General features: G+C 46.8%; 1 protein-coding gene across 3 annotated transcripts in view; it reads left to right on the forward strand.

The window, feature by feature from the left end:
- Positions 1-17,759, forward strand: part of LOC139057276 (ganglioside GM2 activator-like) — an 85,694-nt gene that overhangs the window by 57,845 nt on the left and 10,090 nt on the right. For 2 of the 3 annotated variants that reach the window (XM_070535192.1, XM_070535191.1), the window contains exon 2: positions 8,589-8,768. In XM_070535192.1, coding sequence (XP_070391293.1) covers positions 8,589-8,768 — 180 coding nt within the window. Of the gene's footprint in view, positions 1-4,868; positions 5,023-8,588; positions 8,769-17,759 lie in introns of those variants that run through there. The other variant, XM_070535193.1, reaches the window with a different exon arrangement.

Consider the following 17,759-nt stretch of genomic DNA (forward strand, 5'->3'; position numbering starts at 1 on the left):
TATGATCGACCAGTTTTTTTTTTTTTCAAATTATTTGTTTAATTCTCAAATCCTTTCACATAAAAACGTGGCTGCAAATTACCGGTACATCATCATCATCATCATCATCATCATCATCATCATCAGCCTGGTTACGCCCACTGCAGCGCAGAGGCATCTCCCATCTTTCTCCAACTACCCCGGTCATGTGCTAATTGTGGCCATGTCGTCCCTGCAAACTTCTTAATCTCATCCGTCCACCTAACTTTCTGCTGCCCCCTGCTACGCTTCCTTTCCCTTTGAATCCATTCCGTTACCCTCAATGACCATCGGTTATCTTCCCTCCTCATTACATGTCCTGCCCATGCCCATTTCTTTTTCTTGATTTCAACTAAGATGTCATTAACTCGCGTTTGTTCCCTAACCCAATCTGTTCTTTTCTTATCCTTTATTTTTTCAATCTTTTCTTAATTACCGGTACAGTGGTTACTATTTTGTTGGCTATGACAGAAATATTCTAATGGCTCCAGCCAATCATGAAAGATTCTATTTGTATTCCACGCTCTTTGTGAACTGAAACCTGTCTCTCCTTTGGTTAGAATAACTGCAGCGAACTGCTTTGTGGTCATAGCGGCGTTGGTTAGCTCGAACAACGCCGCACTGAGTTAGTGAGAAAAAAATGCGAGATCGATGGTGGGAAAAGGCAAGACATGGAATATGCGAGCGCACATCGCATTTCGAGGGCCGAGTGCCGAATCAGATCTGCGAGCACTGCCTGGCCACGCACGCCGCTGAACGAACTTCAGAGATGGATGCGCACCAACTCAGAAGACTAGGTGCGCCGGTGTCCGGTGCTTTCTGCTAAATTTTCTTTAACATACAGTTTATTGCGCGGTAGCAATTCTCACGCTTACGAAGTGCTCTGGTAAGCAACCTCACTGCTGGATGAAAAATGAGGCCATTTACACTAAGCTCACAAAAGCCTGCAAATGAGGCGTACGAAGAGAAGCTTTAGCACGGTAATAACTCTGTTTTCTCTATTCTAATTCATGTAAAACGCATAAATGCTCTTATAGGACAACCGCTGGACCAATTCAAGTGATAGTTGTTGCATTTGAAAGCAAAATATAAATTCTAGAAGCTCTAAGAAGTATGATGATGATTATTATTCATTGCTATCCCCTTTGAAACAGGGCGATGACACGTAGTCACCAAACCTATTTGATTTAATCAGGGGACGTATTCTGCGACGATCACTTTCGGAGAAAGTATCACCTCGGCCGTCAGGCGCGCGCTCTTTGGCGGGTTGAGCAATATCCGATGAGCTGATCGACTGGCTGACCACTACGTTACGCGAAGGTGATAGTATTGCCGAAGTGATCATCGCAGAATGCGTATTTGGGTATGCTATGCATCTGTTTTATTGTAGCCCTATTTTGTATACATTTCCTTAATCTTTCCTTTGTTTACTTAAAACCTATCTTGAACCGTAAAACTCTCTTGAACCTTGTACCGCAACCTATCTGAACCGATCCGGTCGTATCAATCTCTTTCCCGCTACTTTTCCACCAATACTCTAAACGTCTCTTGCTTATCACGACTGCCGGCCAGTTGATGCTTCCGTCCACTTTAGAACCAAGTGCTTCTGGAAGGCTTACATTACCTACGGGTCTCACCTTCGCATCCCATTAGAATGCGCTCGGGGGTCTCCGGATTTTTGCTGCAGCGTGCACACATGCCTGATCTTGTTGTGAACATTTGCTCCAATATGTGTTCGTCCTTAAGCAACCAACCCGCCGTGGTTGCTCAGTGGCTATGGTGTTGGGCTGGTGAGCACGAGGTCGCGGGATCGAATCCCGGCCACGGCGGCCGCATTTCGATGGGGGCGAAATGCGAAAACACCCGTGTGCTTAGATTTAGGTGCACGTTAAAGAACCCCAGGTGGTCAAAATTTCCGGAGTCCTCCACTACGGCGTGCCTCATAATCAGAAAGTGGTTTTGGCACGTAAAACCCCAAATATTATTATTATTAAGCAACCAGCTCGAGCCTCCCCTTTGAACTCTCATGCATCTCTGCTGTTGCGGGATCTGTTTGAGTAAGAACTTCGCTTTCTTTCGTGCAGATGTTATCCCTGATAACGTCTGTGATGTACAGCAGCGCATCGTTTCTTTCGAAGATGTTACCGTTTTAATCCCTTAAAACCGTTTGCGAATTTTTACTTGGAGCTCCGAGTGCTCCTACATGTTTTCAGAGTCTTTCTGGGGCATCTTTAGCTCTTTTGCGAATGCTATGCACCCAACGGTTCATTTGCGTGTTTAATTTTCTTTTGCACGAGCTCACTCGCAACCCTTTTCTTTTCTCAGTACAGCGGAAGGGAACACAAAAACGATACGGGCGGTGTCGTTTTTGTGTTCTACTTGTTCCATCTAAGGAGCAGCTCTTCTCTGTGTAATACCAATTTTTTGGCTTCTCTATAATCCCTAGACGCCTGCTTACGATCTTCTATAGCTTGCTTTACTTCCTTGCTTCACCAGTCATGTGGTACGTCCTCTTTCCTATCCCACTTTTCTTTTTTTTTTGCCGTGTCTATCTTATTTTCTGCTGCATAACATCTACCAGTTCTTTATATTCCCAGACTGTTGTAGGAAACGCCTCCATTTTCTTAGTTTTTTTGCGATCTCTGTTATTTGCTTTTCATTCATCGTTATAAATTTTGATGCCATTGGTTCGTGTTTTGTGTAAGTACATTTCCCAAATTTTAAGGTTAACGTTTATGATCGCTACACAGGCTACATTTTCCATGTACATCTATCATCATTTGGTCTAGTCGTTCGTGTACCGTTTCTGAGACTAAGGCGTAGTCTATGCATGACTGCCTGTTTCCGCATTGCCACGTTACCTGTCCATGACACTTGTTCTCCCTGTTAACTACTATAAGGTTCTGTTCATCGCACAGATCCAGCACTAGAGAACCGTTGCAGTCAGTATATACGCCTAAGTCCTCCATGTGTCCATTCATATCTCCTACTAATACCACCTGGCCCGATTTCTTGCACTCATTAATATCATTTCTAATGCAATCAACCAATTGTTTATTTTTATCTCTGCTATCACTTCCTGTCCACAAATAAGCTACTCTAAGCCACATCTTCTTGCCTTCCCATGTGCCGCTAATCCATATATGCTCCTTACATGCCTCTTTTACCCTTTGCCGCTTCATACCTCACCTAATTAACATGCCTGCGCCTCCGCCTTTCATTGACGCAGTCATTCTGTTTCACCCCTCCTATACAGAATTGTCAATAACAGGCGGCTGCTCCAAATCTCTTACATCCGTTTCGGTCAAGCCCTACACACTAATAGCTTCGTGATTTAGCTACGTTTGAATTTGCAGCCACTTTTCCTGCTTCGACTACTATGCAGGTTTATGTAACAAATATTACCGTCTCTATACTTATTCTCTGTGCGTATTTCCCTAACTCCTTGTATTCTGATTCTAACCCTTGCTGGTGTGTCGCTACATTTAATACTTAATCTTCATTCCTGATTACCGGGGCCCACCTAAAAAGCTGCTGCCCGTCCCGTGAATCGACGTCCAACCGGTGTTGCTATACAATCAGTGAAATGCATCCCGTCATACACAAAAGCGCCTTTGCGTCCTGCTCGGTGCGCTTCTCCGTTGGTGTCAATGACTGAAAAATTCATTGCCTTAGCTAGCGTCAAAATGTCCCTGTTTACTGCAAGCAATGCCCTTTAAGTTGCATGGCCCTGCCTCTCAACGTTTGGCACCGTGCACACTGGAATTTGCACTTCCTTTAAAACATTCCGCAGTTCGGTAGCCCCTGTGGCTATTGTGTTCGCGATTCCTGTCCCCCGTCCTTGCCGTATGACAACTGCGATCAATTGTGATCGTGATTAAGACTGGATTTTTACAAAAAATTTTGAAATATTGTTTATAGTTAACGAAGTAGAAGCACGAAGTTTACAGATGCGTAACCTTGCACCGTAAACAGATATTGCAGTTCTGTAAACCGCAAGTGTTAGAATATCTCTAGCGGACAAATTTGATATATGAATTTATAAATTACGTGAAGGTGTTACAATGTTTACAAGTGCTTAGCAAAAGTCATACTCGCAAATTGATGTCATATTTCAGAGCGGTGTGTAATATGTCAAATCTCTCTCTCTCTCTCTCTCTCTCGTCGGCTTTCGACGTATTAATAGGTGCAGTTTACAGAATTGTGACGCCGTTTCGTTATTGCTGTGTTATAGAGTTCTAAACTTCACACTTGCGTTTTCTGAGACGTAAAAACCTTCACGACTTTTTTCCAAATATATAGCATAATTTTAACATTCATTTTTAACATTCACAAAATTATAACTTTTCCTTTTAAATGCAACAAACATGATCAAAGATGATGTTGTGGCTGCCGAAAAAAAAAAACACAATTTTTCCGTTCCCGTGTATTTAGGCAGAAGCTCTCGAGCTAAAGCGTGTATCTCAGTAAACTTTAACGTGGCCTACACGAACTATTTTGCTAGGTGCAACATTCAAGGTGGATTTTGTGTAAACTGTTCCTGAGAACTTGCAAAATTTTTGATGTTGAAACACACAGGACGAGAACATTACGAAAACAATGGTACGGCTTTCCCTTCTTTTTTTTCTTTTTTTTTGCACTCCTGCTATTTCTAAGCCTTTGCCTTTTTTTTTTCTTACTTCTTTTGTCCCTGCTGTTTGCTGATGGTAATACTTGGGTTGTAATTGGCAAACAGAACTGACCTGCGAGAGGATGTGCATATGAAATATGCCGATCGGCGTCGCTGTGGTTCGATTGACTGCGCTTGTCACACTGCACAGCTTCGCCGTGGTGTTCAGGTTTTAGTGGCGATGTTGCGACACTGCACCGTGCTTTTTTTTCGGCGGCTCTTAGAACCTCGAACAGAGTTGTTGTCTTGCATGTAAGTGTGAGATCACGTTGGCCAAGTTCTGTAGCATGGATCTGTTTCTACACCGCGAGCTGCATACTGAGACTGTGTTCGAGGTGAGCTTTACACTCGGTTGATGCACCAAGTTCGCTGTGTTTACGAGCTCGCTCAAGTATGGGTGTGCGTCGGAAAGCAGACCAGAGAAGAACGTGATGCGGTCGTCGCACTTTGCCCTTTGAAGACGTGGCGTAACGTGGAACGAATCGTTGGCCGGAGGCTAACGCACGCAGCCCCCGTAAAGATAGACCGAACGGCGGAAAGAGCACGTCTGCAGCTGTGCTAAGGCCACGGGAAGTAGTACACCACAGATGGCGCTGTTTGAGTTCGTATTCGGCGTGATTGCCTTGCACCGGCGATCAACTGCAGCGCTGCATTGCGTTAATATATGACTATCACTAAGTTACTCCTCGGTGGATGCGTTGTAACTGAGGCTGCGCTATTTTCACAGAAATACTAGCTTGCACGCCGAGCTTTCCCTTCCTATGCAAATTCATCTTGCGCGTCGTACTGCTTGACTGGTATTAAATGGTTGCCAGGCTTCCTCGTATGTTGCAAAATGAAGAGAGAGGGAGAAATAACTGTATTTGGTGTCCACCAGTTTAGGGGGACAAGCCGCCTAAACACACACACACACAAAGAACAAAAAGAAAAGAAAGAACACCATGCCTGTTCCAGGACAATATGTACCACTGTTCTCTGCGAAGTTATTGCGCGAGACTTCGTGCAATCTCTTAATGCCGCTATACCTGTGGATAGACGGCAGTAGAAGGAAAATATGACGATGCTGACGTCGTTCCTCTTATGGTTTCGCTCGCTCTTGTTTAATCGTGAGAACATTTTCCAACAAACGACGCTACCACTTGAGTTATTGTTCTAGAAGGCCGTTATATCGTCCATTTAAGACCCTGTACGTTATTCTGATTTCTGTATGCTGCGTATTGTGCTGACTTTTCGATTGTTGGATCTCAGCTCTCGCAGCACTAGGCCCGATCACGCAGAGGAAGAGGAGAATGAGTGTTAACGTTATCTTGCAAACACTACAATTTCTGCGCTCGAGCGTTGCTGATGAAATGTACTATGTAGGCAGTTCAATTTTATTGTATGTAAAGCCCTTCTATCTAAACATCCACCAGCCAAACCAGTTTTGCACACTCCTTCCTGCTGCCAATGTGCAATATATTGCACATTGGCAGCTGCAACACATGCCCGTTAGGGCTTTCAGATGCAGCACAGAAAAGCATTTTCGACGCCTGAACCCCTCCTAAACCTAACTTCACCCACCACATGAGGCACGACGCCACAGTGTTTCTTGTTGAGGGCCATGCACTGCGGTGTATGTATATATGCCGGGTTTTTCACGTAACTAGTGCCGAGGATTTTAAAAAAAGGTGGTTAGCCGCAGCTGAATTAAACTAACGGCATATGGTTTGCCGTCATGTGGCGCTCCTTAGAGTATTTTTATGATCAGCTTCGTTGATAATTAACTAAAATGAATTATGCAAAATTTGTAATTTCCACTTTAGGGCCAAGTGCGTTTCGTTGCCTTGTAGAGGGGGTTCGGAAACGACCGATTCAATTTTTTGTGGCAACGTACATGCTGCGTGGTGACTTTTTTTCAGCGTTTAAGCAAACAGCACGAAATATGAAATAAAACCACGTGACTGCGCTCATGCGCTACCGTATTGCAGCGCTCTCAATCGCGGTCTGTGCGAGAGACCCGTGCGCGCTGACCGTGGCGAAGTGAGCGGCCACGGCTCCAGGCATCGGCTCCACATGGCGTCAGCATCTTCGGCGGCGGCATCCCTGATAAGTGAGCGCCGATAAATAAGCGCTGTCGTCCCGGATAAGTGATAAGCCCGATGCACGGTTGAGAGCGCTGCAATACGATAGCGCACGAGCGCAGTCACGTGGTTTAATTTCATATTTAGCCGGCTCTCTTTAGAGGCCGAAAAAAATCGCCACGCGGCAGGTAAGTTGCCACGAAAAATTGGATCGCTCGTTTCTGAACCCCCTCTCCAACGCAACGAAATGCACTGGGCCCTAAAGTAAATACTAAAGATTTTGTATAACTTATCTTAGATAATTAACTAATTAAGCGGAATACTAAAAAGAATACTCTAAGGAAAGCCACATGACGGCAAACCACATGCCGTTGTTTTCATTCAGCTGCGGCTAACCACCTTTCTTTAACCCTTGGCACAATTCACGTTGCGAAAAGTAACAGCGATAAACAGACAAGGACATGAGCAAAGAAGAACGCGACACAACAGCGCCAGTGTCCTGTTCTTCTTTGCCTACGCCCGCGTATGTTTAGCGTTGTTACTTTTGGAAACATGAATCATCACCAACTCGCCCAAGTTTCGCTTCCTTAGCACGAGTTACGTGAAGCACCCCGTACATGCAATCAGAAACCAGACCCGAGCCTGAAACCTCTGGTCTACATAGACAGTCCGGGCACCAAGCTGGCTCTTCGAATTCTGTGGCAACATGGCGGCATAGCTTCCGCGACGCAGACGCTGCGTGCGCAGACCGATTGACCCTTATCTGGGCAAACATCTCCCGCCATCTCCTTCCGTCCCACACGAGACGCGCCCGGGCTGACAATGGACGGCGCCGAGCGGGCAACCTTTGCACGACCATCAAGAACCCATCAAGTAGCGTCGCTGGAGACCCACCGCGACCGTTTCGGCCTTTATGCGCGCACTCGCAACCCTCGTCACGCTCGGCCGGCGAGCACGAATCTCCACTGGCGGAGGTAAATAAAAGGACGCTCTCAGATACCGGGCCGACGAGGGGACAGGTTGTGCGAAACCGTGTGACGCACAAGGCTTACGTCAGTGTGGGTTCTAAAGCAGGATGTTAATTTGGTTCCAACCCGATCGCGCTCGTATTATTAATGAGCGTTGAAGAATGATCGAGTGTTCGAGGGAACCTGTCTGGGGACGAGTGTGCGTGGGTAACTGAAACAATGAGTCACCAAAAAAAGACAAATAGACTGACGGAAGCTTGAAATGTCGGGGCTCCTGTACCCATCCCTTGTTCGTATCAAAGTAGCATAGACCTGAACGGTCCAAAAACAGATCAGGGAGAGAATTCAGAAAGCTTTTTGTTAGTAAGTTTGCCATTGGCCGGTCGCCCTTATTAATAATATGTCCAATAATGCGAATGGCTGACATTTGCTCTGAAAGTCTGGTCAATTGTGAGACGTTCTTTGTGAGTTAGGCCCTGGTGCCCGGGCTAACAAAAAACTTCTTACGCTAAAATTTTTTGCCCGCCTAAAGCCTGAATTCACGCAGTTTTTTCGTTCCCAAGAGCGCTGCTGGATTGATGCGCGTTCTGGCGCCTGCCACTCATGATAACGATAGGGGTGATGAGAAGACCGACCCTGCGATGAAAAATATCGGACGGCACTTACGTAAGAAAATGTTTGTAAATACGCATAGCGCAGTGTGACAACATGCTTTCGAGGCTATAGGTTACGACGTATATGCGGTCCGTTCAGCGATGCATGGTTGGTGGACATACAAGATGCGCAAAGAGCGCTCTTTCGATTTTCTTCCTATGTGCTGTATATCTTTGGCGCAACATTCACAGTGTTACAATCTTTGCCTCTCTCACACAGGGTTCCGGACCGACGGTGCGGCGCGGCTATGCGCGACTGGCCTTCAACAACTGCGGTGAAGAGACGGATCCGCTGTTCGTGACGGGCTTCGACCTGGACCCAAACCCCGTGCAGATCCCTGGCCCGCTGTCCGTCGGCATCCGCTTCAGACTGAACGAGAACATCACATCTCCCATCGCGGTTAGTATATACGGCACGCTGTCAGGCGTTCATTCTACCGGCAGCGTGTGCCGCGGGCTAGCAGGCGCATAATTCTGTCGAACATGAGCCCACATTTATTTCATGTTTTTTGTAGGACATGAGAGGTGAGGGAAGAAGCCGCTGTAGAACGGCTTGACTACAGGCGCTCGCTCTTTGCGCAAGGAAAACAGTGCAGCACACTGTGCACGCACCCTCGTGACGGCGCAGACATGACACAAATTTACAGCATATGTAAAGGAAAATATACATACTTTAGGAAACAACAAAGACACATATCGCAACAAAGATGAGACACCGTGAAATAGCCAGAAATTACGTGCCGAATGCATTTGAATCTCAAAGAAATGATTGAAGCTCTTTAGCAGACACACTATCCGTGTAGCGTGATCGCGCCGAAACAGTTCAACGTCGAATATATCTATATTACACACAAACCTTTCTGAGAAGACATTGGTAAAACAATGACTTAACCAGTGCTTCGGTATATATAGACCCGACGCACTTCTAGGAACGCACTCGGGTGATGACAGAAGCTGACAAACACACGCACTTGGGTTTGTCAGTTCGTGAAAGCCGAGGAAAAAATATTGCCAATATAAATATTGCCAATAGCCATTGCGCGCGTCGCTGACACGCGTCACGGGCAAAACCAGACGCGGGGGGCTAATATAGTAATAGCACTGAACCCCTACTAGTAATAGGCGCATTCTGTTTTACGCCTCGAGGCAACAGCTTGGCGCGAAAGGAATGTGGTTAGAGCGAGGCTGCAACTTCGCTCCCTAAATGCCGATAGAAATCTCATTACGCGACCGTTCTCGCTCGCCGTCGACATATGCCAGCAGTGCAGAACAGAAGTAAGGCCGCGCAGCCGAGGCAGCCCAACTGTGGCTTAAATAATTCAGCAGTGCGGCTTGTAGAGCACAGCGCATAATCTGCACTATTCGTTGCACTTGCAGAATCGGCTGCAAGTGCGCAAACACGACGACTCCCGCCGAAGCGTTGCCGGGCTGAGCGCAAACAGCAAGCTCGCACATCACATGGGCCCAATGTATATACCGTATATATAGAGCCGCTGACAAAACCACAGCCATTCGCAGCCGCGGCGCAGCTTCGCGGAAAGGCTGTCGCGTTCTCGTGACAGTTGTGCATAAGAAGAACGAGCTAATTGCAGATTTTTCGCAACTGGACTTCGAGAGTTGAGGCGTGTTACGCTTACTTATATGGCTCAGATGCAGTCCGGTGGCAGTCGCGATTATACACTGACATAAACCCGCCCGTCTGTGTTCTCTGGTGCCTTTTCTTTTTCCATATTTAACCCGTCTCCTCCCGTAACTCTCCACCCTCTTTTTTTCGTTTTGTTTATTTTTATTTATTTTTTTCATGTAAAGATGCATGACCAAACACGTTCATCGAATTCCCTTGCGTCAATGAAGTTCCCTCTTGACTTTGTTGCGAAATTCCAAACGATGTTAGCGATAATTGCCGCCTCATAGACGCGAATGGATTTGCCTCAGGGACTAAACAACGGTAAGAGAGAGAGAGAGAAGTTAATTTGCGTTTTCTCCACAATTATTCCGACATTTCTGATAAATTTGTGTAGTGGTCTCAACAGAGGCAAATATTCCGGTCGATAGTTTTCGCTCGCCCATTATTGACGCGTGCCATTTAGTTTACCACTTGTGTGCCAATGGTGGCTCTATGCGCACTCTAGTATTTGCGCAGCAGCCTCTGTGGTCTAAACGTCGTTTCTTTTTACTTCCATGCAACATATGCAGCAGCATCGTGCACTTCTGCTCACAAAGGCGTATGTTTTCATACTCGAATGAGTATTTGCCTTGTTATCTGTTCTTATCAACTTATAAGGAAGCTCGCCGCAGAAACCATTACTAAATAAGTTATTGAGCTTTATTATATGTGTTTCTTCTTCTGAAAGAAGCCTACGTTCCCGATTCACTTCGTACTGAACGCTTTCTTTCTCTCTTCCTAATGTTGTATCAGAATTTCAGCCAGTCGTTGGCAGCGTTAAACGCAAACCGCGCGTGCCATGATGCTAACTATGAGCGCACTTCTGGTGTAGCGATAGGCATGCGCACTTAACAGATGGTAGGACCAAGAATTGGTGCACTGACGGGGGGAAAGGGGGATTGTAACCCCTCCCAGAAGTCAAAACACCAGTCCTCCCCCCCCCCCCCCCCGCTCCGTCGACAGAAATATTGGGCGTGCTAATGGGACAAAGAATTTTTCTGTAAATGCGTTTACATGCGTCGGCTTCTAGTATTGTACGTGTCTGCATGAGTGTGCAATTTCTGCAGACTGCAGAAGTGTAGTCTAATGCTAGCTAAGAGATGTGAAACATTAAGACGAGAAGCTCACATGACAAAGGTGACCTCCTTTTAACACGCACGAGGATTTGCCATTAAAGTTTATTTACAACAACAAAGCCATGTATCAAAACATGTGTGCGTGCAGATGTAGTAATCATGGTGATTCCGCATCAACCGCACACCGACACATTGGGAAAGTTCAGACACCGATTTAAAAAAAAAAAAATCAAACTCCATCGCAAGAACCACGCCTTGAAGAGAGAGCGAGAATAAAACAGAGGCCCCTTGAAACAGCGTCGATTTCCTGACCAGAGTTCAAGGGCAAGAAGTGAGCCGATTCAATCATAGAACCACAGAACTGCAAGGCTCCACGTCTCGTTCACTTCCGCGTTACCTGATATTAAGCGCTCTTATTAGTTCTCGAGTTCGCGCCCAACTACCGACGCGAGTGAGCGGACCACGTGCGCCCTGAGTAGGGCAACGCTGGCGAGCGCCTGCACTGTCATGTCACTAATGAAAAGATTGCTCTTGGACACATGTTTGTAGTCAGGGCAATATTTGTCTATCGCTTCATGAACTTAATCGCAATAATGTCCGGTGTCTGGACACGCATGACGTTATCCTTTTGGGTACACCAATGATTGAACGCTTGGATGCGTGTTCTGACCTTAACTTTCACTTGTAATTACATCGTCAGTGTATCAACTTCCCGTCCTCGTGGTCTATTTTCATTCGCTGGCGTCGCCATTTCTTCACCACACTGTCAAGACAAAGTTTTGGCGGTAATAGCGTCGCCCCGAACATTTGAGCCTCAAAGCTGCGCCAATCTGTGTACATACACACCTGTAAAGCATACGCGTACAGCGCGCGCTTCCGCGAATGGAAAATAAGGCGCTTCGATCGAACAACGCCACCGATGCCGCGGACCCGCATTCCACCGCCGTCGAAGTGCCTCACACTGGGAAAGAAGACGCGAGGGGCGGGAAGTGATCGGGAGGGGGCGGTGCCGCCGTGGATGTAGGCCAACATTCCGCGGCTGCCGAAAACCGGCCGACTCCGGGAGAGCGCGCTGCCACGCTCGCCGCGCGTGTGAACCAGTCCTCCTCCTCCTGCTGCGTGTCGCCGTACTATGGTGGACCGAGTCGCCCGTTCGGCTGGGCTTCTCTTTACGGCAAGAGCTGTTGTAAACACTTGCCACGTACGGTGGCGGCACGGATGGTCGATTCAGTACGCCGACGAGTGTGACGTGGTTCAGCCGTGCAGCTGCAACCAATCACGTCGCTACGACACTCTTGTGCGTGGCGTGATTTGGCGGCATTGAGCCTCGTCGTGCTCACCCGCTGGCTGAATCGGCAATACGTCCTGCCGTCTGAGTCCCGCTTATAACTATAGGGCCAATATCCATAAAAGGTTTCATTCGTAAACGCTGTTTGCCGTTGGCCGGCCATCAGTACTGAGATGTCCAACGACACGACTGGCCGGCATCTGTTCTTACGGAAAAATTCTAGCGTAAGTACATTTTATGGAGTATTGACCCACGTGCATTTTCGTCGGCGTATCGATAGTGCTGTTACGTCATTCTCTATATACTAAGAAGAGGAAGAAGAAGAAGTAGAAAAAGAAGAAGAAACTTTATTAAAGAATGGTCCGGCAGTTGTTGTAGTGGTCCGGTTGTTGTAGTGGCCTCAGGTGGCGGCTTGAACTCGGAACTCGAACTCCTTGAACGAGTTCTTGAATGAGTCCTCCTTGAACGAGTCCTCGAGTCCTTGAACTCGGACGGCATCTTCGGCTTGCCGGACGGCCCAGAGCTGGTCTGCCAACTCTGGAAGAATAAAAATAAAAGGAATGGACACGTATCTGCGTGTTTTGTTGCAAATTACGCCTAAGCGTGGGCGATGTTGCTGCGTCAGTTTTGGTCTCACACCAATGCCTTTGTCATAGTAGTAATTTCGCGTATTGCAGATGAGCATATTCAAGTCAACACGACGACTTTAATGAATGTTCCTGAACGCATGACTGGGTTTATAAAAACCGCTATATCTGTTTAGTAATTACAAACACATGAAAACGTATATCGTACTTCTTGGGTCCCTTCATTATCAAGGTTGGGCTTAAAGGCATGCGCGAAGGAGCCAACGATTGATCACTACAGGCCCTACAGCAAGTTTACCGCTCTAGCGGGTAAGAAGGCATTATTCTAACTTGTATAGTTACTTCCTCAATTATTACTTCGAGGTATTTCAAAATATCTACTTCTGTGGCAAAAGCAAACCAAATGAACTCATTTAGATATCTCATCTTTCCTATGTTAAATAATCTTGGAGCGCATTTTCTTCACCGTACGAAGTGTGATGTAACATGCGTCAAACAAAGGAAAAGGAGAGAGAGATAGAAAGAGAGGAAAGACAAAGATGTTAACCAGATGAGAGTTTCCGGTTTACTATCATACAAAGGAGTAGGGGCAAATAAGGCTGGAAAAGAGGGCAGAGAGAGAGAACTGAAAATTTCGGTAGAGCCCATCCCGCAATGACTGTCGGCGTTAATGCGACTGACATTCAAGAAATGTAGAGACACACCATATTGCTGAAGACACCTTTATTTACAACCTTTATTAGTCATTTAAGGGCCGGTATAACGTAAAACTATTCCAATCTGTTTTTATTCCAAATCCGCCTTTAGCTCTCCTTGGTAGATCAGCATTGTTCGGGTCCAGTCCATATGGGCAGAGCACGAGCCATTTTGACACATCAAGGAGGGCTAATGGCCGATTTGGAATAAAAACAGGCTGGAATAGTTTTATGGTCATACTGGCCTTGAATTTCCATTGCTCTGTGTTTCTTACCAATAGCACATATGAGAGATGTGTTCTTCTAGCACAACGGTGGAGGGGAAGGGGGGAGGGGCATGTGAATAATATTTTAATGATGAGCTTTATGGGAAAGATTGAAGAAATGTTAGCGTTTGGTTCCTATATACGCGTTAATGCTTCTTTGTGCGTATTCTGAGCAGTAAGTTTTAGAAACGAAAAAGTTTTAAATACGTACACTGGCGTGGCTTGAGACTCGCCCATTGTATCTCTTCATTGTTTCTCAAAGTTTGCACTGACGATATTTGACGAAAACCAAGCGCATTTCAATTATTATCATTTATTTGTTTGGAAACATATGTAAATTTGACAGGAAAGGGAACGTGAGGAGCAGGCTGGCAACTGCCACCGGAAGGGGCACAACGCCTGCCTACTCTTCAGAAAGGGGGAGAGAGAAATACAGAAATGGAAGATAGGAAGAAAGAGGGGAGGAAAGAGGAAAGAAAGGGAAAGATGACAAATCTAAAAGAATAAAGTAGAACACACAGTACAGGTGACACACAGTAAGGCCGGTCACTGCAGGTGACACTACTGAAGAATGTTAAATTCTCAGCAGGAATTAACGCACATGACGCAGAATGGTGCCGAGGGTTCTCATTCTCGTTGTCATTGTTCATTTCAAAAGCAAGGAACTCGCAAGTTCCCACAATTAGGGTGGCCGTGGCTGCAATGTTAAGGACAGATACTCTACGAGCTATAGCAGCGACTCATTAACCCCTCTCGTCCCACTAATCAGCGCACCTAATTACGCAGCCGGTTATTCTTTCACTGGAGCTATGGTATTTACTCGAAGATAGGTCGAACAAGAATATAGGTCGACCTCTATGTATTCAACTTGCCGCGAAATAATGAAATAATTTCAATTCTATATAAGGTCGACCCATATCTGTTTTTAAAAACAAAAAGTTTGAAAACATGGCAACCTTTATTTACCGTAAGATCGGCTACTATACTTCGTATGGTATACTTCGTAGCGCTATGGAGGCTACAGATACTTCTTGCAGGGCTGCGTTCGCACTTACAAATAGTTCGGTGTTTTTTTTTAAATGTTCTTTGTATAAACACTGTTCTGAACAAAAAAGGAAACAATTTACCCTTGTAAACGAACGAACCATGTACTCATACGGCTGCTAACACGTTGTTTTTTATCTGTTTGCTTTTCGTTTGCTTTTTATCTGCAGCCCGTCGCGCCAACCACGCGCGCATGCTCGTGCGAGCAAGCGCCGCTGGCGCGCAGCGAAGCAAGGCGGAACGCGCGGAGGAATAAATTTTGGTGACCGCACTTCTTGCGTAGCTTCCACAGCGTTGCACCTGATATATGAAACGGAGTATAAATTTCGTTTGTCGATGCTACAAGCTGCATCTACGTCTGAACTGCCAGGGAAATCGTCCTCGTAGGATGTCTTTTTGAGACCCCCAACGACGTCATCCTCGGGTGCCGTGGAGTGCGTTGGACGCGCAGCATTTCTTATAACAAGTCCGGATAATCTCCGTGGTGGCTTTACGGTGGGCGCAATGGAGGAAATCCGTCAGCTAGGTACTTTCTCTAGCTTTGCCCACGAATAGGGGTTGAGTCTTTGGTCACGAATATTTTATATAATTTTATTCGAATAAATACGGTACTTGTGCAGCTAGGGCAAGAAAAAAACGGTGCGACTGACCAACCTACACAAACTATTTACGTGCACCTTTCGTACTTCCTTTGCCTGCCGCATTCGCTCAGTGACGTCCATGCCGTACTGCTGCTGAGCATGAGGTCGTGGGTTCGATGCCCGGCCGCGCCGACCGCACTTCGACAGGGCTGGAATGCCAAGACGCTCGTTCACTTAGGTCACTGAGTTAAGTTTAGGTGCGCGTTAAAGAACTTCATGCGACTAAAATTAATCCGGAGCCCTCTACTATGGCGTCTGTCATAGCCGAAGAGTTACTTTGGGACTGTGCGCAAATCATCAGTTCTTTCTTTCTTTCTTTCTTTCTTTCTTTCTTTCTTTCTTTCTTTCTTTCTTTCTTTCTTTCTTTCTTTCTTTCTTTCTTTGAACGTGGGCATAACAGATTTTGTCGTCCGTCAGCACCGGGAAAAAAAATAGGTTGGATGGCGAGGGGAGGCAACAACCTGCTGCTTCTAACAAGCACTCCTGCTCCCCTTTCCACTAAATTCGCTCTCCAATCGTCCCCCTCTCTACGCCTGTCACACCGCCGGCCCATTGCAGCCGGGGTCAGCGCGATAAAGGCAACCGCCTCCCTCAAGGGAAAGCAAGAACTTCCGCGTGTGCGAGTGGAGCCGGAAACGGGAAAAAAAAAATAACTGTTTCAACAGCTACGATCCCGGTCGCAACACGTGGTAGTTGCCAAGGTTTGGCAGGGCGCCTGACCGGAACAGTGCTGCCAATGATAAAGGAAACGCGCGATCAGCCGTCATGTAACCATTCCCCAGGGCGAAATCAACCGCTCCGCACGCGGAGCGAAGAGAGGCAGCGGACAGGAGAAAATGACCGTGTTTCGTGCCTCTGACCTAGCGCGCTAAAGAGGCGAGCTGCGAAAGTGAAGCCCTCTGAAGGGAAACAGCTCGCCACTCCGTGGCAATGGAGCAAACAGTACGTATGCTGTGCTGAGAAAAGCGTCAAACACTTAACAAAACGAGCTCGAAGGCGTGTTGTTATGCTGATCACAAAAGCGTGGCCGGGAACGTAATACAGAAACGCAGGAAGAAAGCTGACGTGAAAGTGAAACGTGCACCGTAAGGCTGCCTCGAACCTGTGGGTCACCGTTTCTTTTTTTTTTGTACCTTGATTTGAGCTGTTTCGGTCTCTTCACTCTCCCGCGAAAAGGTGAGCATTCTGAACCTTCTACCTCATGGCAACGACCCGTCAATTTTCAACATTGCCCTCGTGGAATATCTCCAACAAGCTCAGCTAGTGTGTGTGTGTGTGAAAACTTTTATTGTACTGAGGTCCGGAGGCTCGACTTCTCAAGCCAAGGCGGGCCGCTCCCACGTTGGCACTGTCAGGCCAAGCCTTTCAGCGACATCATGGGCCCTCTGGACTGCCCTTAGTTGGTCCTGAAACAATGGGCTTTGAATCCTTTTCTCCCACTGTGTCCATTCTTCAACGAGGTTGGGGAGAGTCGCGGGACACCCCGCCAGCATATGTCTGATTCCAATGATGCCATTACAATCATTGCATTCCATCTTAATCTCCCTCTCTGGATATATTTTATTAATGGTGTACGGTGTGGGATATGTACCCGTTTGCAATAAGCGCAGTGAGACTGCCTGAGCCCTGTTCAGTTTTGAATGTGGCAATGGGAATTGTCTGCGTCCTAAATAGTAATGTTTGGTAACATCATTGTATGTTAATAAATGATCTCTGGATTCCCTCGCTTGATGGTGAACGGCTCGGTTGTGACTGTCACGGTTAGGTTGTATATTTTTAACTGCATGCCTTCCCTACAGAATCGCATTCCATCTGTACACCCACGTGAGAACAACCGAGTACCCGGATGTAAAAAATACTTTGACCACTACTAAGTGAAATATAAGCCCCTGTGTGTGTGTGTGTGTGTGTGTGTGTGTGTGTGTGTGTGTGTGTGCGTGCGTGCGTGCGTGCGTGCGTGCGTGCGTGCGTGCGTGCGTGCGTGCGTGCGTGCGTGCGTGCGTGCGTGCGTGCGTGCGTGCGTGCGTGCGTGCGTGCGTGTGTGCGCGTGTGTGTGTGTGTGTGTGTGTGTGTGTGTGTGTGTGTGTGTGTGTGTGTGTGTGTGTGTGTGTGTGTGTGTGTGTGTGTG

This window comes from Dermacentor albipictus, chromosome 3 (genome assembly GCF_038994185.2).
Source record: "Dermacentor albipictus isolate Rhodes 1998 colony chromosome 3, USDA_Dalb.pri_finalv2, whole genome shotgun sequence".
In the NCBI taxonomy this organism is placed as follows: Eukaryota; Metazoa; Arthropoda; class Arachnida; order Ixodida; family Ixodidae; genus Dermacentor; species Dermacentor albipictus.